The sequence below is a fragment of the Sphaerodactylus townsendi genome, linkage group LG01 (genome assembly GCF_021028975.2).
Source record: "Sphaerodactylus townsendi isolate TG3544 linkage group LG01, MPM_Stown_v2.3, whole genome shotgun sequence".
Classification (NCBI taxonomy): domain Eukaryota; kingdom Metazoa; phylum Chordata; class Lepidosauria; order Squamata; family Sphaerodactylidae; genus Sphaerodactylus; species Sphaerodactylus townsendi.
The window spans coordinates 63,636,745-63,662,410 of NC_059425.1; the positions used below are offsets into that span (position 1 = coordinate 63,636,745).

General features: G+C 42.3%; 1 protein-coding gene across 1 annotated transcript in view; it reads left to right on the forward strand.

Moving 5' to 3' along the window:
- The window catches only part of DNAH14 (dynein axonemal heavy chain 14), a 306,182-nt gene that overhangs the window by 279,166 nt on the left and 1,350 nt on the right, over window positions 1-25,666 (forward strand). Inside the window, 7 exon segments of the mRNA XM_048504880.1 lie at window positions 1,621-1,820; window positions 8,213-8,376; window positions 9,606-9,802; window positions 11,827-11,939; window positions 12,850-12,983; window positions 16,133-16,290; window positions 24,644-24,790. Of these exon segments, the coding sequence (XP_048360837.1) occupies window positions 1,621-1,820; window positions 8,213-8,376; window positions 9,606-9,802; window positions 11,827-11,939; window positions 12,850-12,983; window positions 16,133-16,290; window positions 24,644-24,790 (1,113 nt within the window).

Consider the following 25,666-nt stretch of genomic DNA (forward strand, 5'->3'; position numbering starts at 1 on the left):
GTTTCAAGTAGCTGAGGCCAAATCTTTGGGATCAGAACATGCCTCTGATTCTGTGGCCCCTGAGCTAAACTGTGGGTCCCTAGCAGCACTATTCTTGCTACATGCATCCTTCTTATCATGAGAACAACCATTATTATAGAACTTCATCCCATATCAACAGATGCAATTCATAGAATCTGTTAAATTCTACAATTGTCCATGCCTTCTTGACTTCTGACTGAGTTTGTCTAATTCAGTTGTTGGTCAAACATTTCATTAAAAAACACTTTCTGTCTGCCCATTCCATTGAAAGGTTGCCAGGCCCCGTGGCATCTACAACCACAACTGTTCCTTATACACAACTCAAGATGCAGCCTCTTTAAAACTGATTTCTTAAGGGCATTCTCTCAGTACCAGAAATTTGCCATCCAGAGATATATTATCAAATTGCTTTCATGGTGGTCCACAGGGATAAATTTAAAATGGGATGCCCTTTGGATTAGTTTCTCCTCAGGTCAGGATCATCACTGACACCTCACTAGAGGGGTGGGAAGCTCATTGCAACACTTTGACTGTCCAAGATACATGGACTTGTTGAGAAAACATTTTGCACTTAAAAACCTTAGAACTCCATGCCATGTGTTATGCCTTCATATTATTCACAGCTCTGCTCAAAGGTAAGGTGTTTCTGATGCAGACAGACAACACAATCACTATATAAACAAGAAAGAGGGCATATTGTCCAGGATATTTTGTGTGGAAACTCTGTCACAATCTGGTAGCAGGCTGCCTGAGGCATGACATTACAGGTTATCTGTATCATCAATCAGGAAATACCCAAGCAGATGTACTAAGATGGATTGAATGTTTGAACCATGAGTTGTCAAATGGGGAACAATATTTATCACATTGGATCATCCTGGGGTGGACTTATTTGCTACCCACCTTAACACCAAGGCCCCAGTGTTTTTGTTCCAGTGGCTAGGAACAACAGGCTTTCAATAAGAGATGCCTTTCAAATTGTGTGAATGAAAATCTTTCATATGCCTTTCCCCCCACTCCCACTGATAGACAAGATAGTGTCCAGAATTTGTGGAGAGTGTACACAGTATATTATTATACCTTTCTGGCCTTGTCAGATGTGGTTTCACATTCTTTTTGCTCTGCCTCTAAAACCCAACCTTCTTCACATGAGTCTGATGAGACATTACAATGTAAGCAAGCTTCATTTGCCAACATGGTTGCTTAACTCTCAAAACTAGATTTCTCAGAACCCATTACCACTGTGATCCTAAATTCCTGCAAGCCTTCAACTATATTATCCAATCAAATGTAAATCTTTTTGTGACTGGGCTTCCTCTAAAGAGATTCCGGTTCTATCTTGCCCTATTCCCTTATTTTTAGAGTTCTTCTGCTGAAAACTGCTGGTTTGACTGACTCCTCGTTAAAGTCTATATGATGACTATATCTGCATCACACTCTTTCATAGATGGCAAGACATATTTTCACACCATGCTTCTAAATTGTTACTTAAGGGATTATGAAATCTCTATCTGCCTAGGTTACCTATCATTCCCCAGTGGTCTTTGTCAATTTGCAGTAATGTGTCATGTAACCACAAAATAAAGTGTTGTTCCGCAGGTATACAGGCCTATCTCTGAAGCGGATACTTTAAAAGACTGTAGAGCATATCTACAAACTCTCCCAGAGGCTGATGCTTCAGAACTGTTTGGAATGCATCCATGTGCTGAAAGAGCATTCTTAAAATCTCAAGCACAGATGTTTGTTGATGCAATTGCCAGTACAGAGCCAAAGAGCCTCACAGCTGCCTTTATAACCAGGTCAGTTATGGGAATTTTCTTTATTTCATTCTGGAATATGGTCACAATCTAGCTGACCACTATATCTTGCCTACCCCTGACTCCATGTATTGTTCCAAGCATAGGAGTTTCTTGCAACTAACCTCCCTCTCCATCAACCCCATAATTTTCTAGGTTTTATAAACAGCAAGAAATGTGTTGGGGAGAAACAGTCTATTTGGAAAAGTTAATATTAATAGAAAAGGTACCATCAATATTAATTTATTTTCAAAATTGTTGGAATCCTCATATGTGTGAGAAATGCCATCAAATCACAACTGATTTATGGTAACCGCATAAGATTTCCAAAGCAAGAGATTAGCAGAGATGGTTTGTCATTGCCTGCTTCTGTATCATGACTGGCATTCTCTGGTGGTCTCCCATTCAATGACTAACGAGGGATAATGTTGCTTAGCTTCTGAAATCTGACAAGATCAAGTTATCTTGGCCATCCAGGTCAGGGCTGAAAATCTCATAGATGAGCAGAAATCCCCTCCCCCAAAGCCTTTGGTAAACGTGGTAAATGAATTCTGGCTGTATTAATGGAAAAGCAACAAGTGATAATGAAAGAAAAATGTAGTGAATTCAAAATTGTCAGATTTTATAGGAAGTTTATGATAGTCCCAGAAGGATTGGTGGCATGTACACATGTTTTGGGATTTGATTTCATTAAGGGCACAAACATTGGTATTTTGGGGGATTTGGGTTCAGGTTTGGGGTGAAGTAATTATTCAGGTGTCATTATTCCCTACGAGGGAAGCCTTTGGATGGGCTGGGAATCCCTATTTTTCAACCAAATGACACAAAAATGGCAAAAAACCTAATATTGTCTAAAGAACTCCCAATTTTCAAGTGAATTGGAATGGGGGGGGGGGATTCTATTGGCCTCTGAAGGAGGTGCCTCCAGTATATATTCAAGTATAAGCTGACTTTTTCAGCACATTTTTATGCTGAGAAAGCCCCCCTCAGCTTATACTCGAGTATATGTGGTCATTCTAAGATGGCGGCTGGAGCTGGGGCTGCTGTGGGGATCCGGTAAGCATGTTGCTGCTTTTTTTCTACTCACCAGAGAGCCATAAAAACAAGCTGTAAGGACAGCCTGCATAGCATTACAACTAGGGTGTAAGTGGGTGTGGGTGTGTGTTAAAACAAACCGAGGCATTTCTCTCCTAAGGGTTATTGGTGCGTTGCATTCTAGATGAATACAATTCTTCATACAGTAGTTTACTGCCAAATACTGATGCTGCTGAAGTCAAAGACTTTCTTTGGAGCAAAGTTTAGGCTGGCATGGCTATGAATCCCAAAATTATTCTACATTTGGAGGAAAACGAATGTGTTCCTAGGGTGCTGGAAAGCTGCTCATCCCTAATGCAAACTCTGTTAAGCAACTCTATCTCATCTTGCTCCCAAATCTTCTGCTACTGAGTCAAGTTCGAAGGCTTATACTCGAGTCAATAAGTTTCCCAGTTTTTTGTGGTAAAATTTGGTGCCTCAGCTTATATTCGGGTCGGCTTATACTCGAGTATATACTGTACTTATCCCCCTTGTTTTCTATGAGAACAAGAAGATTCCATGATAAAAGTCAAAATGAAGCCAAAAGCCAAACATGCAAGAACAAGCAGCCACTGGCCAAAAAGCCTCCCAATGTAAACAGAACCCACAACCCCACCAGAGGGGGAAAAGTGCGGGATTATTTAAAAAAAGAGAGTAGCATTTGGTGGTGAGATACATTGTAAACAACTTGCCTGAAAAGGCTTAAGTTTTGGAAACAATGTTTTTCCCTGACTCCCAACACAGCCTAAGAGGATGTAGGCACAAGCACATGTTCATTTCACTCACTTTCACAGTCCAGGACTGACAGGTTTAGAGACGCAAGCAGACTTTCTGGAAAAAACTATTATTCAGTCCTCAGGGCAGCAGATGTGAGCAATGCAGGCTTACAGTATCACCTTTCGGGGGGGGGCACCTACTTTTCATTCTTGTTGGAAGGCATGAAAGGAGCCAGACCATCCTTTTTCTGCCCCACCAATTCAGTGGATTTGTGGAACGCAGCTCCTAGGGCTCAGGTAGTCCCTCACTATTGTACCCACTAGAGTCTGGCTTGTGCACCTCACATTCCCAGAGGGACTGACTGCTTCCCTGATAGCCTTCATGTCCATGGATATTTTGCAAGTAGCTGTGGGGAATCTCTGCCCAGTAGGGAAAGTAGTGCAGGGAATAGCAAAACTGCTTTTCCCCTTCTCTTCCTCTCCTGTAGGCAGTGTGCTTTATTGACTTACAGCCATTGCACCTGCAAAGAGAGCTTGTCTCTCCAGCAAAAGAGAAAGCAGGCATGCGAAGCAAGGCTGACCTTGATCCACAGGTCATACATGGTCACCAACATGTAAACTTTTTGCTTAGTGAGAGGTTCAAGGCAGGACACAATGCCCTCTTGCAGTCTCTGTACCAGCACACAAACTGCGGGAACAATGTATGAATGTGCTGCCCCTGGGTCCAGAAAGGTAGTAACCTTGTTGTGAAGCATTTGATCAAAAGAATGTAGCCCCCATCTTCTATTAGCTCCTATTGGAAACAATGGGGGATGGGGGCACCCCCTTTGGAAGTCCATAACCTTGGACCCCCTGAGCCAAACTTCACCAAACCTGGGTGGTGTCATCAGGAGAGTCTCCTAAAGATACCCTGAAATTTTGGTGCTGGTAGCCTAAAAGCTTCACCACCTTCAAGCCAAAAACTGAAATAACACTAAAAATACAAAAACCCACAAACGGGGCAGAACTTCAGAAATGTAATTGGGGGGGGGGGGGTTGAACCTGGGAGAAAAAACCCTCACCTATGTCCTTGGCCACCACCTTTTAAAAAACCATCTCACTCACTCCTCGACTTGGCCAGGCCAATCCCAGCATTAAACTGCAAGCTCGCCCTGGCCAAATCCAAATTTATACTGCTGGCCCCACCTCCAAAGGTTACATGCACTTTGGAGGCAGAGCCAGAAGTATAATGCTGAATCCAGCCATGCTGAGCCTGCAGTGAAATACTGGGCTTGGCCATGCCCAGCATTCAGCTCTGTGCCTATCTCTGAAGTCTACATGCATCTCTGAGGAAGCAGGTAATGCAAGTTCAGCTCTGTACCACCTGCTGCCTCCCAGACCCATGTGGAGTCTGCAGGCAAGCATATGTTTCGGGTTTGGGTTCAATAACCTGAAAAATTTGGAAAAACCTCAAAAACTGATATGGAGTATTGGCTTTTTTGGATTTTTCAAAAATCTCCTAGTCAAACCTGAAAAATAACTTTTTTTCCCCACCGCTACCCTCAAGGTCAGCCCAAAAGATAGCTCAGGATGAGCTTCCTTTTGCTGTTGAGCCACAATAGCTGGAGGAGTGGCAGTCTCAGCAGCAGCCTCTGCAAGACCTGCAATGGATGCAGGGACGTAGGTATAGATTTTTTATGGGGGGGTCGGGGGGCCACCCCCACCCGCCCCTAGGGCATGGCCACACCTCCCCAAGCCACGCCCCTGGCCTAGTGCTTATAAAAGCAGCTCTCCGAGGTCGGGGATGGCAGACTCCCCTGCCCTGCCCTGCCCTGCCCCTCCCCTCTGGGCAGAGGCATAGAGGGAAAATGGAGCCTGGTGCAAAATCTGAGTTTTGCGCCCCCCCCCGGGCAGCCGCTGTGATGCTGGAATACACCCCCAAACAGCATCACTTTCAATGGTGTTTAAACTAAAGAGCCCAAATTCTCCTTTTAAATCCACCTTAAACGGAGAATCTGGGGTCCCTAGTTAAACAACATTGAAAGTGATGCTGTTTTGGGGTGGATTATCTGTGATGCTGTTTTGTGGTGCATTCTAATCTGGAGGAACCGGGTTTGATTCCCTGCTCTACCACTTGAGCTGTGGAGGTTTATCAGGGGAATTCAGATTAGCCTGTGCACTCCCACACATGCCAGCTGGGTGACCTTGGACTAGTCACAGCTTTTCAGAGCTCTCTCAGCCCCACCCACCTCACAGGGTATTTGTTATGAGGGAGCAAGGGGAAGGAGATTGTAAGCCCCTTTGAGTCTCCTACAGGAGAGAAAGGAGGGATATAAATCCAAACTCCTCTTCTTCTTCTTCTAAACTGAGGACCTCAGATTCTCCCTTTAAATCCATGCCAAAGGGGGTGGATTTAAAAGGAGAATCTGGGGAAATTGGGGGGGGGGTGCCTGCTGTCAGGGGTGCAATTGTTAAGCTAGAAGCACCAAACTTTCTCCTAATGTCTCTCCTACTGATACCACCCAAGTTTGGTGAAGTTTGGTTCAGGGGGTCCAAAGTTATGAACCCTCAAAGATGTAGCCTTCATCTTCTATTAGCTCCCATTGGAAACAATGGAGGATGGGGCACTCCCTTTGGGAGTCCATAGCTTTGGACCCCCTGGACCAAACTTCACAAAACCTGGGTGGTATCAATAAGAGACTCTCCTGATAATACATCCCAGGTTTGGTGAAGTTTGGTTCAGGGGGTCCAAAGTTATGGACCCTCAAAGATGTAACCTCCATCTTCTATTAGCTCCCATTGGAAACAATGGGGGATGGGGCACCCCCTTTGGGAGTCCATAACTTTGGACCCCCTGAACCAAACCTCACCAAACCCGGGCAGTATCATCAGGAGAATCCCTCAAACAATCCCTGAAAGTTTGGTGCTGCTAGCTAGCCCAAACAATGTGCCCCCTGCAGGCCAAAAACCAAAAAAGCACTAAAATGTTTTAAAAACCCACAAACAGAGGGGCGGAGCTTCGGACATGAATGGGGGGGGGGTTCAAACCCGAGAAACCCCCCCTTACCTACGTCCATGAATGGATGGGTTCTTACTCAGCTGTCCACACCTTCCTGAAGCAATAATCTAATTGATTTGCTTATGGGATGCAATAGGTCAGTGAGGCAGACTTAATAAATAACTGTGCTGCATTATGTGCTGCTATTACCTCAGAAGCTTGGGAAGGTAGAATACCAATCTGAGGTGGTTTCTACTGGTTCACTCTGCTCCTTCTTCCATAGAGGTTCACTTCAACAACATTCATTTCCCAACAAAAGAAATAAGTTTATCGTCTCTTCCTCAAAAGAGTGTATGCTTAGTGGTTTGGTGGGTAAGTGAAATAATACAATAGGGTATCAGCTTTGAACAGCAAGGGAGAGCAGAAGCTCTGCTTTAGAAAAGTTATAATTTCCAAGATATACAGATTTATCAAAATGACAGGCTGTTCCTGTGAGAGAAAGAGAAAAAGATTTTACTTGCAGCTCTCGTGGAATATTTCCCTCAGTCTTGTCAGAAGTCACCAACTCACTATTTCCCTAAGGTGACGTATCCACTCAATTCATGCCTTTCCATAGCCTCCAGAGTTTTATGAACCTGTACTTCTTCACTGGGCAAGGCCTAGCTACCTATTTTCCTGGGGACTTCCCTATTGCTTCCTCTAAGGTGATGATCATTTTTTCCTTCTCCTAACTATCTTCCCACATCTGCTCCTTAGTCAAGGCCATTGTCCTTCTAGAGGCAGGGATTTGTTGTGATGTCTGGAGGGTAGAATAAGCAGCCTCAATATAAAAAGGAACTTGCAAAGCCTCTTCATTGCACAAACCCTAGCTAGAGTCATGAAGGAGATTATTTTTTTGAATTAATAAACAAGCAGTATAAAATTTGGCAATCCACACTTTTTTCATTAAGAAACACTTGGTTGCCACTAATTCCAGTCTGAATACCAACTTTGATGTCAATTTCTGAAAAACAACACTTTTTAACAAGATGACAGTCAAACCAACATGTGAAAAATTAGGCAAACCAGCTTTTGTCACTCTGCGGACTTCTCCCATTACAAAATATTTGGTTGCCACTGATACCCCAGAATATATTCATTTCCCACATTTTCCAGAAATCTAGCCATTGGTAAAACTCCCTCCAAATTTGCACATATTATTTATATATGTTTATTATATATAGAAAACATGCATGCATGTTATAGAGACTGTTTGAATTTTGTACTAGTTTGAATTGTCAAGTGAATACTGACAATCCCACATAAATTATTTGAAGTGTCTAAAATTGACAAAATTACCACATGTAAACAATCACCCCCAAAGTGGTATATTTTGTGAGGTTTTAGTCGCTCACAAAATTATACATATATTCAGGCATTCAAAAATTATCCTGCATTGTAAGTATTCACATGGGAATATCAACATTCAGTGAATTGTATTTTCATGTCAGCAAAACCATACTCAGATAATCTAGGGATGTTTCTTTATCAGGAAACTATGTGCAATTAGATATAAACGAGCAAGAGCTTAATGTGATGTGTTTACAGTTATAATTTTAATGTTAAGATTTCCTCCCCCACCCTACCAGTGTTGCAAAGACCCAGGATGAAATAGTAATGGACTTGGTATCTGACATTCTGACACGATTACCACTGACTGTAGAAGATATAGGACTGACAACTGAAACTAAAACAACTCTTGGTCGCTTTATGTCAGGCCCTATATGGGCTGCTCTTGTGAATGCTGCTAAAGGTCAGAGTTGTAGATCATATAATAGAAGATTAAAATGAACATTCTTTTGTATAAACTATAACCAAATTATATGACTGAAAGTACTAGAGATGGTAGTTATTATGACTTTATAAAGTAAAATACAAGTTGTTTGATGATTTCCACATGTGTAGAAAAACTCTTTTTAGGATTTTGGTCCTGAGATTTAGTATGCAGGTCCTGACACAGGGGCAGTAGTTTAAATTGTATTCGTAAACCAGCATTGGAATACCTTGGAGCTTAAAGACTGAGAGCTGGGTCATGGTAAGTGGGAAAAGTGAGCATCGTTGAAGAGTGCAGGCATGCTGTACTTATGGCTACGTGAAGATGCTATTTGTATGAACTTGCATCTCTAGACTCAATCATACAAACTAAATGCAGATTGCTGCCTTCACATTTGTATGAAACAGATGTTGTCACATGCAGTAATTTAGATAATCAATTAGGAAATGACAGCATGAATAACTGCTATCAAGCAGGACTAGCCCAAGACATTCTAGGGCCGTTTCCGCATGGCCAGAGCAGTGGCTTCCCACCTGCTTAAATAAAGCTGGTGGAGTGTCAGGACTGCTTGCACAGAGCTGGAGCATCGGGACCACCTACACTGAGCCGTCTAGGGTTTTTGCGAGGCATTTACTTTTCCTTCCTGTGCAGCTCTGGATGGCTGAAAAGACACACCCACGCAGCCCTCTGACCCCCGGGGTTCAGAGGGCAGCATGGGCATGTCTTTCCAGCCATCCAGAGCTGCACAGGAAGGAAAGGTAAGTGCTTCGCAAACACCGGAGGGCCCAAAAGCGGCGCCCTCACGCAGGTACAGTTCGCACAGCGTCGGCGGGAAGATGCTGCTTTTGGAAAAACTCACTCCCTGGGTGAATTTTGAAAATGCCGTCTTCCTGCCATTTCGGGGGCCCGTACATGACACTGCTACGATGCAGCAATGCCAGCTGTGTGAACAGCACCCCAGGGATGGTGTTTTTTCCGTCCCTAGGGCGCTGTTTTTTTGGCTGTGCGGAAACGGCCTAAAAATAAGGGGGAAAGATTCAAATAATTCCACCGCAAATAAAAATACCATAGGATTCTACATTTCTTTTTCTTTTTTTAAGTTATTCAACCTGAAGCAGCTGCCTCCCTTTGCGTAAGAGCTGAGTCTTCCATGTTTTAACTCTTACAAGTTCTGGTTGTTAACTTGTGGATATTTTCTCTCCTCTTAGGTCCTGGTTCTTTTATCAGTACCCCTTTGATAACTGTCTTGCGTCAGGAGATTGACCAATTTAATCATTTATTGTCCTTAATAATTCAGTCATTACGAGCACTTCAACAAGGTACGCAAGGCAAGATTATGTTCACCACAGAAGTAGAACAGCTTTATAATTCAGTACTAAAAGGCAAAGTGCCAGACCTGTGGCAGGTAGGTCTCTACAGCCACTTCTGCTGATTACAAAAATAGATGCTTGTGTTGTTTGCTTTCAAACTGGTAATTTGTTTTGCCTCAAAATCTACATACATTTGCATATGTGTGTGTGTATAGTGTGTGCGTATGTATGTATTATAGATATCACAATAACCAGGATTGGGGGAAGTCCAATCCTGCGTTTCAGTTCTGGGATCTTTTTCTCCAAATACTCTAAACTGCTGGGTTCTCAGTGATTTTATTGTAAAATTGAAAACAAAGAAATAAACAAACTGCTGTTACAGAGATTTCTCAGCCAAGCATGTTCCCATTATGTTTCTGTTCAGTCTTAATGCACAGCAAGCTTATCAAATTTATTCAGCAGAAGTGAAATCATCTAGATAGTCAGAAAGGAGGAAGGAAGAGAAAAATGAAGCCTGTCAAGCTACAAGGAGACTGGAAAATTCTGAGAGGCCTTCTTAAGCATATAACACACCAATTCTGTGTTGTGGTGATGTGGCAGCTGGCCGAGCTGCTAGTCCACTCCCTGTATTGTTCACAAGCCCAGTTTCCAGTGCCCATCAGAGCCCAAGGCAGTAAGGGGTGTGCCCAAGGATGCTGACTTGCTTCCAACAGTACACATTCCCTTAATGGGTTAAAGTTAACATTAACATTTTAACAAGAAGTCCTCAAGCACCTGCCTAATCACTATTGGGATCTGTACATACAAATAGAGTCCGATTAATGGGCACTCCCAAGCTGTCAGCCCAATCCAAAACAGGTTTATCCCATTTCCCACACTACCGGTATTTATTTATTGGGCTTATAGATCGCCTTCCCCCGAGAGGCTCAGGGCGGTGAACAACCATAATATAAATATAACTTTAAAATACCATAATAGCTGAAGCATCAACCAAATAGAACTCCCATAATATTCCAATTAAGTTTGAGTTTGTTTCTCTACAGACATTCCATTATTGTAGTCAGCATTCTACAGTTTGGGGAGAAAAACAGAGCAGTGAGACATCTACTTATTGGTGATACCCAAAATATTTAGATGACTCCTTAACCATTTTATGTAGATGGGAACAATATGGAGGACCCAAATGTCATAAATTATGTGCACAGAAGAAATTGTCCAACATCACCTTTTGGAGGTATCCTTGAACTGAGCCTCAAAAATTAAGTACCAACCAGACCATTCCTGCAGGGTTTTCTGGAAGGATACCATGGTCACTAATACTGAGAGCCCTCTCATTATCCTTCAGAATTAATGCAGCTGTATAGGAAATCCACTAGGGTGACAGGCAGCCCCATCTAAGCAGTCAGCTGTGAGCTGTGACTGCACCACCCTCACTGCTCCGACAGAGGTTTCCTGGAGGTGTTGGACGGCTCGCAAAGCTAGAAAGCCTCCCCACCACCAAGAAGTCCCCATGAGTCTCAATGGACTTACACCACCTTTTTGGTGGCTAGAGCCTTGTATTCCAGCTGTTGGCATAAGGCATCTAATAACTAAGAGAGAGCCAACTAATGTTGACTCCTCCCTCAGCCCCGCCTCTGCTACACTGGCAGCAGGGATGCTGGCACAGATCCGGCACAGTGTCTCAGCACCATGGGGGGCAGGGCAGGCACACTGGCTGCACACCAGCAGAATCTCCCCTCTACCAGGGCAAGTGCCACAAGGAGGGCAAGTCCACTGGCGCGGCTGCACACAGCTTCCACTAGTGGATTCCTCTCATCTCTGAATGGGGTCGTAAGGCTGTTTCAATCCTAAACTCATATCAAAAGCTAAACTGAAAGAACCTACATGCTCAGAGAGAACAGAATTTCTAAATGAACAGCATCTAAGCAGGGCAATGGACTGAAAATGTGTCCATGGTCTAATGTGGATCCATGCTTTTCTTTGCTGCTTGTCATCAACCATGTTGTTAGTAAACTGTCTGCTTGTAACTGTACACATTATTTAGGAACAGCCAAGAAATTATTTCAATCTTGAACTTTTTAAAACTTGAGATTATATTTTATCTGCCATTACACAACAGCAACATTCTTATGTGTCATGTAAACCTCTGGGATCCTGGATTGATGACCTCATTCTGCGATTGAATTTCTTTGCTATGTGGGCAAATCAAGTAATCACCTGTATGCAGGCAAGGTAAAACACAAAATGATGAAATAATGAAAATTCAGCAGTCTGTCAACATAAGGAACTTTTAGAGAGAATATGTTTAAAATGACACAGCTTGTAGAATCATTTTGAATGTAATATTTATTATAGCTACTATGGAAATTCAATGAACACAACATATCCAGTACAGGCAAATGCCTTTTTCAAGTCAGATGTGTATTATAAAATAATTTTACACTTGAAATCCTGGCTTTCCTTCATAGGCAAAAGGAGATTATCAGTCCTACACAGATTGTCCTTCCCGTGTGGATAAGAGGTGGGGCCAGTTTGCTAAACCACTTGCCTCCCAGGGAAACAGAGCCTTGTAACAAGGAGCAGGATCTTAGCTGAGCTTTTCAGAATCCTGTCTGCTAGCTTTGGCCATTTTAAACCTCTGTTTAACTCCCCTCTCCCAGCTCCCAGCCGTAAATAGATAAACTAAACTGGCATAGCAGGTGATGCCTCAGCACACCCATTTCTCCACACATGTAGCTGTTGCCCACTCTTCCAACTGGTTGAGTCTAGAGGTATGAGCTCTCCTCTATGATGAAAGCATAGTCCTGCCTTTTCTCAGGATGGGTGTGAGGCAATCCACAAAATCAAGAATGCCCACCAGACATGCTAGAGAATAGGAATTTATAGTAAGAAATGTGTCTTTTTAAGATCTGAACTTTATTTAGCCAGTACCAGATTACACCACATTATATTTTTGTGAAATATATTTCTCTGAATACTTATGTTTTTGTAGCCGTTATAACCTTATCTGATAGAATAAATTGATATTCATGTTATTACCATTTTAGTTTGGCCATTAAAATGATTTGGCACCCTGTTATTCAGGAGTGAGTTGTCAACTTTGAAATTTAGTATATTTAAGTATTCCTTGTGTTTTGAATAGACATAAACGTTTAGTGATGCTTCAGAGGCCAACAAGAACACCGCTTAAGCCTGATGAATATCCTGACACCTTTAGTGACAGCAATCAGGGACATCCCAGTCGTTTTTGGTTGCCAGGTTTCTTTTTCCCACAAGGTACAGAATTCCACAGGCAATTGTTTATCTACATCTTTCTTTTAACTTTTTCTGCATCTCTTTTATTGTGCTAGTTGAAATGCGTGGTTTTGGTTTTCCTTTTCCTACTAATATGCAAAATACTAGAAGGGAGATAGCCATGTGCAGAGAGGTTAATATTAGAGCTGCCACTGTTTAAAGATATGTGAGGCAAGTATTGTATTTAGGTATGTTGCTTTAAGCAGTTTGTGGTTGATAACCAATGTAATTACCTTGCCTTCAATCCAGAGGAAAGCACAGGTGCTGTGGTCACTCAACAATAAGCGGAGTTTCAAAGTAGGTTGGTAATGATGTGGAATGGTGGTGGATTACTGTTTTATAACCTGCTAAAAAACCCTTTTCCATGTGCGGGCATAGCCAACCCTAGGTTTAATTGCTATTTAAAACAATCTCAGCACAATAGGAAAAGTAATACCTTAACCAGCTAGACCAGTTTTATTGGAAACTAAGGAGGGTCAGCCCTGATTAGTATTTGGATGGGAGACTACCAAAAAAGTCCAGGATGGCTATACAGGGGCAGGCAGTGGAAAACGATCTTTGAACATCTCTTGCTTTAAAAACTCTACTGGATCACCATAAGTCAGCTGCAACTTGACCAGCACTTTCCACCAACAAGGAAGTGATAGTATGTGGCATGACAATATTTGTTTTGAACCATACAGGAAGAAATGCAGCACAGGGAGGTTGGCTATGCAAGTGAAGAAGATCTCTATCTGTTGGCTGAAGATACTGCCAGGAATGACTAAAGTCAGCTCTAATCAGTCACACTGTAACTAAATACATAGGACATGATGAGCAATTCCAGCTCAGTGCAATGCGACCTAAGTGAGACTGACTTTGTGCTGACTGAAATCACTGTTTTATAAGTAAACATGAAGTGACTATTTGATGGATTCTGGAGTGTTGCCCAAGATGGTTCCAAAGCAATAGGTCAGAACCAGTTTTGACTGTTTTGTGACACCTTAATGTATGCAAATGTTCTTGAACATAAATTTGCTTTGCATCAGTTATAAAGATTTTAACATTTGAAACAAGATGAACATATTTCAAGATGAAATTATATCCAATTTACAACAGCCTCTCGTGGGGTTTTCAGTGCAAGAAATAGAGGCGGTTTGCCATTGCTTTCTCCTACATAGTAACCTTGGTATTCCTTGACAGTCTGTCATTCAAAAACTGACCATGACCCATCTTCCCTAGGTTCCAAGCTCTGACAAACTTAGGCTAGTATGAGCTACTCAGGCTGTTTTTAAGACAGTTAGCCTATACTCATTACTGTAAAAAAAATCACCTTAGTCCAAGGGATTCTCAGGATGGGTCAGCAACATACAACATTACAAAACCCTTGGATATGAGTCCTCACACCTCAGTCTTAGAGTAGTTGCCACCACTACCTTTCACTACCCAAATAGCCAGAAACTGTTGGCATGCTTCCAACCTTCCTGAGATTAAAGTCAAGAAAGTTGCTCCTGCTGACCACTTGCAGAATGAGTTTTATATTACAATTAACATAGTAGGTTCTGGAGTTAGATTGAAGCCATCTGGAGACAAAACACCACAAAATATAATTAAAGTGATTTATTAAAATTGTGCAAGATTATTTCTAAAAGAACAGTGAAGAGTAAAACAACAAAACTAGATCTAAAAGATTAATTATACCATAATATCATAGGTTCGGGCTACCAAATGTTACCCTTGCCAATTAAAATCCTCCAGTAATCAAAGCCCACTCTTTCTGAGAGTCACCATGGACAGTCTGTCTGACCGATAAAGCAGATATGAACTCAAAAGGTCCAAGACTGGATCAAGGAACCATGAATAAGACACCAAGAGCAAAACTGAATTGAAAAGTCCCCCTGAATTGCGAGTCCCCCGATTAATAAAAGCCTTTTATCGAGCTTACCCAATCACCCAGGAGGGAAGGGGCCTTAAGGGGAGCAGAATGTCAGGCCTCCTCCATACTCAGTTTGGCATCTCGCACATCTGCATCAAGGCCACAGCTGGGCCTGCCATTATCATTGCCTGAGGCTGGGAAGGTTTCCTTTTGCTGCAATGTAACTAGTGAATAGAGCTTACAGTTTCTCCTTATCTGCTGTTTCCTGGAGGAGGGAAGAGTTCTCACAACAATACCTCTGTTCTCACCACTGTTCTTATGCTGATATTTTGGGAATGCGAGGGAGGGGGGAATCTGGAATGAGCCACGTGGCAATGTTTGAGTATAGACTGGAGTTCAGGGGGCAAAGCGCTAGCTTTGACTTTCTGAACCTTGGGCTGACAACAGTTCCAATAAAACTCTTGAAACTTTCCTGATTCTTGTTTGCTGACTGGAGTAACAGACCCTTACATCAAGGGTCTGAGTGGGGCTCAGCTCATTGGACCAATCAAATCCATGGCCATTGATGCCAATTAACTACATAAGCCTGTTAATAAACATGAGATGAAATTATGGGTGCTTATTGGCCACTAAGCTCTCCCAGTTCTCTCAGGTGTTAAGCTTTATGGTTTCATCTATGCTAATTGGATGGAATGTGGCTCCACAGTTCTCATTCTGGGAAACTAGAGCTGAGTCAGGATAAAAACGGCCTCCTCTCAATACTTTTTAAAATCACAGTTGCAAAAGGTCACAGCTTGCTGAATCTCAAACAACAGCATAGTTATTTTCCAACTTAAACATTTCTGTTTTAAGCCTGAAGTCTGAACCAATGTGTAAGAGAACCAAAAACTGCTTTAAGGAATTCCGTTTCTTGACAATCATCTTCATTTGTTCAGTCTACATATGCTGGCTTGGTACCTAGGTATCTCCTGTTTAGTCAATTATCTTTCTTGACGTTAAATTAAGATCAGCTACAGCTAAATCCTTAACAGTGTGATTGGTAAACTGGACCTAAGAATGGAAGACCCAGCATCAAGTTTTCCCCTGGCTACACCCATATCTCCAGTTCCAATGCATGCTATAGCACTGATATTTATTTATTTATTATTTATTATATTTATAGACCGCCCCATCCCCTGAGGGCTCTGGGCAGTGAACAACAAATTAATACCACATAAACAATAAATAATTAATATAAATAACATCATAAAAACATATGACTTTTTTATTCCTGCAGGATTTCTTACTGCTGTTCTTCAGAATTATGCTAGGCTGAATGGAATAGCAGTAGATTCCCTTACTTTTGTGCATAAAGTTCTTCCATTTACTCAGAATAAAGAACAGGATCTTAGAGGTGGCAAGAGAAATGAATATATATTACACAAAGCTTTTCAGGTAAGAAAACAAGAGTAATAGCATAATAGCTAAAGGGCATCAGTTTTAAATCCCCCTTCTCCTCCATAATATGGGGATAATAATACTGGCTACAAATGCAAGGTAAGTGTAAACATTACTGAGAATACAGAATTCAGAAACCTATATTAGGCATATGCAACAAAGGGACAGAATAGAAACATAAATCCAGTAAAAAACAGTAAGTATAATGTGAACAGAAGCCGAGGATACCCAGTGCAAAACACGCAGCAAAAATCTGACTACAGTTTCAGTTATTTCAGCCTCAGGATTATTGAGCAAAAGAGTAATCTTTGCATTGATGGAAAGATCCGAGAACCCAACCGAGGTTAAGGCAGAAAAGTCAGGCCTAAAGCTGTTGTACTTCGGGCAGAAGAGCAAGATATGATCACAGGAGTCAATATAAGAAGGGCAGAAAGAGCAGTGTCTCCCATGCTGAGGGATGTTTGAGAACTAGCCTTGAAGTAGCGACGATGGAAAGGAATTGCATCTTGCTCTTGAAAATGCCCATCTGAGTCTATAATTAAGGAGTTGGTTCTGATAGCTTCCGGGGTATAATCCCAGAGTGAAAGGGTGAACAGGAACTCTGTGCCTTGCTGAGAAGATAATTTTTATTTGTTATTATTTATTATTATAATAATAATTTGTTTTTAAGTTGAAGATAAATCTTGCTAGCAGTGAGCATGAGCAAGGAGTCCCAGGAAAGGCCCTAGATCTTAGCCTCGATTAGTAGCCACCAGTTGGAAGTCTGGAGTTCACGCATCACATGTTGGGCCAGACTGTGTGGGTCGGAATGGAAACAAAGGAGCACCCAAAATTTGAAAGTGGTGGCCCACACCCTGGTTTCCAAAAGGTGCTGTCCTGCCTGAAGGCAGAGGACTGCGTAGGGAACACAGTGTGGAATTTATATAAGATTTTATATAAGATTTTATATAAGAACATAAGAACATAAGAACAAGCCAGCTGGATCAGACCAGAGTCCATCTAGTCCAGCTCTCTGCTACTCGCAGTGGCCCACCAGGTGCCTTTGGGAGTTCACAACAGCCTTCTGCGGCTGTTGCTCCCCAGCACCTGGACTGTTAAGGCATTTGCAATCTCAGATCAAAGAGGATCAAGATTGGTAGCCATAAATCGACTTCTCCTCCATAAATCTGTCCAAGCCCCTTTTAAAGCTATCCAGGTTAGTGGCCATCACCACCTCCTGTGGCAGCATATTCCAAACACCAATCACACGTTGCGTGAAGAAGTGTTTCCTTTTATTAGTTCGAATTCTTCCCCCCAGCATTTTCAATGAATGCCCCCCTTGGTTCTAGTATTGTGAGAAAGAGAGAAAAATTTCTCTCTGTCAACATTTTCTACCCCATGCATAATTCTTATGAGGACGTCAATCACTTATCCCCCCTCAGACGCCTCTCCTCTCCAAACTTAAAGAGTCCCCAAACGGCTGCAGCCTTTTCCTCATAAGGAAGATTTGCTCCAGTCCCTCAATCATCCCTGCAAGTTGCCCTTCTCTGCACGTTTTCTATCTCTTTCAATATTATCCTTTTTTGAGATGTGGCTGACTCAGAGACTGAACACAGTACTCCAAGTCGCGATTAAGCACCACGCGTTTTATATAAGGGCATGACAATCTTTGCAGTTTTATTATATCAATTCCTTTCCAAATTATCCCCAGCATAGGAGTTTGCCTTTTCACAGCTGCCATACATTGAGTTGACATTCCCATGGAACTATCAACTAAAGACGTTTCAAATCTCTCTTTCCTGGTAGTCAGTGACTGATAGCACTGACCCCTGTAGCGATGGCAATATGTGAAGTTTGGATTTTTTGCCCCTATGTTGCATCACTTTGCATTTTGCTACATTGAACTGCATTTGCCATTTCTGAGCCTTACACTCACCTAATTTATCAAGGGAGTCTGCTTGGAGCCTCCTCGCAATCCTTTGGTGGTTCTCACCACCCTACATAATTTGGTATCATCTGCAAACTTGGCCATACCACGATACCCACCCCTACTTCCAGGTCATTTTATGAATAGGTTAAAGAGCGCACTGGTCCCAATACGCGGATTCTTGGGGGACACCACTCCCTACATCTCCTCCATTGTCAGAGAATTTTTCCATTTTACACCCACTCTTTGCTTCCTGTTTTACCTCAACCAGTTTTTTTTTAATCCATAGGAGGACTTCTACATCTTACTCCTTCATTGCTGAAGGTTTTTTCTCAATAGTCTCTGGTGAGGAACTTTTGTCAAAAGCCTTTTGGAAATCCAAGTAGACAATGTCCACTGGTTCCCCTTATCCACATGCCTGTTTACATCCTCAAAAAAAGAACTCTAGTAAGCTCTTGTAAGACAGGATTTGCCTCTGCAAAAGCCATGCTGACTCTTTCTCAGCAGGTCTTGCTTTTCTACATGTTTTATAATTTTATCTTTAATGACAGATTCTACTAATTTACTCAGGAACCAGATGTCAAACTGAGCTGGCTCTTGTAATTTCCTCGGTCCCCCCTAGTTAGTTCCTTTCTTAAAGATTGGTGTGACATTGGCCATCTTCCAGTCTTCAGGGATGGAGCCTGATTTCAAGGATAAGTTGCATATTAAAAGTGAGAACATCAAAGCAATTTCATGCTTGAAAGCTCTTTAAGAACTCTTGGGTGAATGCAATCTGGGCCAGAAGGGATTTGGTAGCATTTAGTTTATCAATGGCTGCCAGAACTTCTCTCCTTCTTGTCTACCACTCATCTTCGCGAAGTTCCTCGGATTCGGGCCTCCTAAGAAGCTTGGTTCCAGGTGCAGGAATGTTCCTCACCTCCTCTTGGGGTGAAGACAGATGCAAAAGGAATTCATTCAGCTTCTGCAATCACTCCCCTGTCATCTTTTAGCACACACCTCCTTGTTTAGCTTTGATCATCTAACGGGCCTTTCACCGCCTTTGCTGGTTTTCCTGCTTTTGATGTAACTTGAAGAACGCTGTTTGTTGCTGGTTTTGTTATGTTCACAGCCATGCGTTCCTCATAATCGCTTTTTTTTGCCTCCTTACAGCTAACTTGCTTCTCTTTTGCCACCATTTGTGTTCTCCTCTGGTATTCTTTATCAGTTAAGTTGGACTTCCATTTTTCTAAAAGACATCTTTTTTTTTCCTAATAATTTCCTCAACGTCCACTTTGTTCAACCATGGTGGCTTTCTTTTGGACTGGGCTGCCTTTCCTAACCTGTGGAACACATTCCAGCTGAGCTTTTAAGACTGTGTTTTTAAATCAACCTCCAAGACATCTTGGACATTTTTTGACTCTCTTTGATTTTCCCTTTCAGCTCTCCTGTGCACTATCCCCTCATCTTTGAGAAATTTCCCTTTCTGAAGGCAAATGTAACTACATTAGTAGTTGTCACTTGTTCAAGACGCAGAGATACTGAATCTGATGACAGCATTGTGGTCGCTGTTCCCTATCGGCTCAACAAACACTGACTTCCGCAGACCAGGTCCTGGGTCCCACATAGAATTCTCAGATCTAGGATCACATCTCCCCTGGTTGGGTTTCCTACATAAACCGTCTGCTCTTAAGCCTGACACGTCATTTAGCATATCCAGGAATGTTCCTATCTCCACGCATAGACCCTGGAACATGCATTTCCTTCCAGTTTATATGGGGATAGTTGGATAAATCGCCCATTACCAAGACATCTCCCTTTGCTTTTCTTAGCCTCTCCTCTAATTTCTTTTTCCATCTCAGAATCCTAGCTTTAGGCTTTGGTCAGGGGAATGATAATATATTCCTAATGTTAAACTATGTTTCACCCCTGGTATTGATATCCACAGTGCTTCTGTGTGGGAGGAATCAGCTCCCCCTGCATTTCATATGTCTATTTTATTATGTGACACTATGCTCTCTTTGATGTAGAGGGCCACCCCACCCCCAATACGCCCTGTCCTATCCTTCCTGTAGAGCCTGTAACCTGGGATAACAGCATCCCACTGGTTCTCCTCATTCCACCATGTCTCTGTGATGCCCACTATATCAATGTCCTCCTTCAAAACTCTGTACTCCAGCTCCCCCATTTTAGGTCGAATGCTTCTACTATTAGCATAGAGACACTTGTATACTTTGTCTCTGTCCCTAACCTGGGATTTATGTGTTTTGCCCTCTAGCCTTTTGTAGACACTATCACTTATCATATTGCTGTGCTCCTCACTTGTATATAAGAAGTTGGACTGCAACTATTCAAGCTTGGGGTTCCATGTGTGGATCCATATAGGAACTCCACACAACAGGTGTTGAACCACTTTCGTGCTGAATACTTTCAAGGCTGCCAGGATGAATCTGCCGCCATTGAGAGTAAAACATTTCAGAAAAACAGCAGACGTGCATTTCTTACCCTTCAAGGCTTTATCTCTGTGTTCAGCCCACCTAGGCTTATGTTGGAAGACATTTCCTAGATATTTGAAGGATCTGACTTGCTCAATAACTGAGCCCTGGATAGACGAAATCATGGGGGTGCAAGCATTTGAGAAAACCAGGACCTTTGATTTTGTTGGGTTGATTGAAAGCCGGTTGGATATGCAGTAGTTGTTGAATTTGAGGAGTAGATTGTTAAGGCCAACCCTTGAGTGGGAGAGCAGAAACTGCATCATCAGCATATAAAAGAATTGGGAACAAAACATTATCCATATAAGAATAGTGGGAATTTGTGCTATGCAGGAACAGGGCAAGGTCATTCAAGAAAAGATTAAACAACATTGGGGCTAATGCACAACCTTGCTTAACTCTCTGGGAGAATATCATTTGGGGGGTTAATACTGAGAATATATTTGAGGTACTTAAAATACTTAGGAAGATTACTAAATGAATATTGAGAGGTGCTTCAAACATGCATCTGGAACCAGTGGTGTATTTGTCCGGGGACATGGGGTTACCCATGACCCCGAGCGCAACTAATCTGGTCACGTGGGGAGCAAAATAGGCCCCGGGCTCACTCCTGCCCAGCTATGGTTCTGGTTTCACATTCCTCTGTGCTGATGGCCAACTAAATCACCATTATAAAAGTTTATTATTCAAAGTCACATGCCTAGAATGTGATACTATTGCTGACTATGTAATGAAGCCCAATTGGGAAGACTGACATTTACAAACACTTCACCCATTCCAACACAGGTAATGGTTTTATGTTACTGTTACCTTTCTGGTGATATTTTGTCAATGTTGTAAAACTGATTTACTCTACACTAATTGAAAGACCTAAGTCCTATTACTAAAAGTATCCCATCTTCAAAATTTGTTTGCAAGTATAACTGCTCATAATGTAGGCAATAGCAGGTCTTTAGTATCTTATGTGTCTCCAGTTAGTCTATCAGATAGCGTACCTCCATGCCCACCCAATAGAAACAAAAAGCCTACCTTTTCCACGGACGTTTATATGTTTGTAGGCATTCTGTTATTGTATTTATTATGTACAATAATTGTAAGAATAGAAATAATTGCAGAAAGACCAAGGATAATTCCTGGTAAGGTCAGCAGGAAGCAGTATGCCAAATATCTGCTGGTTGGCGAGGGGCGGGAGGGCATTAGATGAAAATTTGAGTGTCCATGGTTATTAATAGCATGTCTAAAGGTCAGAACTGGATGATCCATGCCAGATAAGTCATCAAGAGATGGCATGTTACACTTGCAGATAGACTGGGCACTGAGAAAGAGTAATTTTTAAGTAATTGTTATGGAAACCTTATGCCCACCTGGACTACTTCTAAGTCCTACCAATGATACCTGCACCACCAGTTGAGAACCACTGGGCAATAGCATGACAGGTGTCTACTGACCTGACTTTGATACTGTCTTTCCCTGTGAAACATGCAAAATGTGACATATGAGTTCCTGCTATCATCTGCTATTGTTCAGAGTTCAGGCCTCTTGTAAAACTGATAATTCTCTGCTAAGAGCCAAATTGGCAAAGAACTTATGATGAGATGGTAACATCTTATAGGATGCATATGAAAGCCTATGAGATGGCAGTGAAGGTCGTGAAAAGAGACTATTTTGGGGTAGACATATCATTTGTAAGCTCCTGTCCAGCTCAATTGCTTAGGGTAATTCAGCAAATAACAGCCATGTCAGAGAGCCCCCAAAGTACTAGCAATCTGGCCCTTAGCTGTGAAGCTTTTGTAAGCTTCTTTGTGGATAAGATCTTATCATTCCACCAGGATCTCCCTGACAACTTGGAAGCAGTATGTGAGCTAGAGGCCCGTTGGCCATCTTCATCTATTATGTTGGAGCACTTCGACTCTCCAAAGACAATGTGGACAGAGTCCTAAGGCTGTGAAGCCGACCACATACCTGTTGGATCCATGCCCATCTTGGCTGGTGAAGGCCAGTGGGGATGCAGTGCAGATTCCCTTAGGGAATATTAGCAATATGTCCCTAAGTTCAGGGAACTTCCCTGAGGAGTTGAAAAAGGTTGTGGAGGGGCTGTTAAAAACAAACAAAAACCCATCTTGGGTTTCTTTAGATCCTTTCAACTGCCACCCAGTGTCCCATCTTTCTTTCCTTGTAGAGGGAGTGGCTATGAAGCAGCTCCAAGCTGTATACCCATCCAAATTTGGCTTCTGCACTGTCCATGGAATGGTGACAGCTCTGACTGCCCTCAAGGGTGACCTCTAGAGGCACATGGATCGAGGCAAGTTGATGCTGCTTTCACTGCTTGAACAGACAGCAGTATTCGACTTGGTCGACCATGACATCCAGGTCAATTGCTTTGCCAGTGCTGGGATTCATGGATCAACCTTACAGTGGCTGTGCTCATTTCTCCAAAGCTGGGGACAGTGGGTAGCAATTAGTGAGAGAACTTCTTTGGTATGCAGCGCCCCATAAGGGGCAATTATCCCTCTGATGTTATTCAACACCTACATGCTGGGTTGGGATGTCATCAATATGCTGATACACCAGCTATATCGGTTGATGGATGGGCATCCACACCCCATCCCAAACATATTGGGCAGCAGCCTGGAGACCATGGTGGAAATGGAGCTGGTTAAATCTAAATTCAGCTAAGTCTTCTGACTGGGCTGAGGAGGTTCAAGGGGGGATGCCAATTGCCAACTCTTGATGGCACGGCAGCTGAGTTCTACACCAACCACCAAGCGTCTGGGTGTGTTCCTTAATGCCCCCTTGTCGATGAAGACTCAGGTCACATGACCCACTCAGCTTTTTACCATTTTCACCAGGAGAAATAATTTGCACCTACCTGTCCCAAGCTCTAGGTTGGACTACTGCAACTCACTCTATGCAAGGCTAACTTTGGGTGTGCTCTGGAACCTCCAGGTGGTGCAAAATGCAACAGTGCGAGTCCTTATGAGGACCCTGTGGTGGGCATACATTCAACCAGTGTTCCACCAGCTGCATTGGCTCCAGGTGGAGTATGGAACCAGATCCAAGGTTCAGTTAAACATGTTTTACCTTCAAATCCCTAAACAGTCTGGGGAAAGTTTACCTACAAAACTGTATCTCCTGGGATGTCCCCCAAAGATACTATGTACAGCGAATGAAAATCTACTGGTGATCTCTGGCCTGAAAGATGTCCGGCTAGCCCCAACCAAGGCCAGGGTATTTTTGGCTTTGGCCCCAACGTGGTGGAATTCTAGTCACTAGTGAGACACAGGCCCTGCGAGATCTGATGCAATTCTGCAACCCTCCTTGTATCTGGTATGTATTTGTGAACATTTGCCGCCATCAGGCTTAGAATAGGTTTTAAATGTTGATTTATTGTGATTTTATTGTATTTATGTTGGAAGCCACCCTGAGCCTGTAAAGGGAAGGGCTGCAGATAAAAACCAATAAATAAATAAATACAGGTTGGCAATGCTTAGTTGCCATGGGTATTCAAACATGGGATTTTGGGCTAAGCCTTTTAAAATGTTTTGTGTAAACCATTTTTGGTGTATATATTTGCTATTAAATATACCTGCTTTAAGCTCACACTTTGTTCAAATCAGAACAAGTATTTATCACAGAACAGTTCTTCTGGGGTTGGTTACCTTTGTTTGTTTGTTTGGGGATTTTTTTTGCTATCAAGTCACATAGGACTTTGTGACTGCTGGTGGGGTTTTCCAAGGCAGGAAACGTTCAGAGGTGATTTGCCATTGCCTATCTCTGAATCACAACTCTGGTATTCCTTGGAGATCTCCCATCCAATTACTTGCGGCAGTCAACCCTGCTTAGCTTCTGAGATCTGACAAAATCAGACTAGCATTGCCTATCCGGGTCAGGGACAATTAAGATAAGTGGGCTGTTTTGCACTGAGTTCTTACCTCATCAAGGCACAACATTTTTCTATTGTTGCTTTTAGGAATCTTCTGCACCAAAAAGAGGGGTTATAATTTTTGGATTATATATTGATGGTGCATGCTGGAGTCCCACTGCGGAAGCACTGGAAGACCCTGACCTGCACACAAGATTTTACCCACTACCAGACATACTTTTTTTACCACAACAGGTGAATGTATATTTCACTTTTTTAAAAAACCAAGTGATACAAATATTGATAGTTTTTGCAAAACACCTACTTAAGCAAATTAAGGCTTTATTTACTCCATTTATACCCCAACTTCCTCCCCCGTGTGGCTTAAGTCATTTTTCTTAACTGTACTGTCATTAAAACCCTGAGGTGAGTTAGATTAAGCATGACTGATCTAAGGTCACTCCAAAAGCTTCCACAGCAGAGCAGGAATTTCAGTGTGGGCCATTCTGAATCTAATCTGACACACTAAGCCAGTGATGGCAAACCTTTTTCATTATGTCGAAAATTTGGAAAATTCCTATCTTGACTCTGCCTTGTCACCCATCCCCACAACCAAAAGAAAAACAATTCTTTACACATTCATTTCTTTAAAAAAACACAGTCCAATCCTGTGTGCTGCTATGTATTATATAAAGAAACATTGGCTGAGACTCAAACAGGAAGAATAGTTGTTTTGGGGTGCTAAATGCTAGTTTGTCATCCAAAGTGCCACAGCGTGTCACCATTGACATGTGTGTCACATGTTTGCCATCACTGTTCTAAGCATTACATCACATGGCCATTTTACTATCTCCCTTTTTGAGATTTAATTTTTAAAAATCCAAAACTAATTGACAAAAAGTCACATTACAAAAAAAGAAAATTTTTTGCTACCTTATGCACAATTGAATTTCCCCTCTACTTCTTATACCAGTGATGGTGAACCTTTTTGAGACTGAGTGCCCAAATTGCAACCCAAACCCCACTTATTTATCACAAAGCACCAACCCAGCAATTAAACCCTAATGCTGACTTCTTTTAGAAAAAACCGGTTGGCTCCCTCTTCCTCCACCCCACCCACTCAAGCAGGGG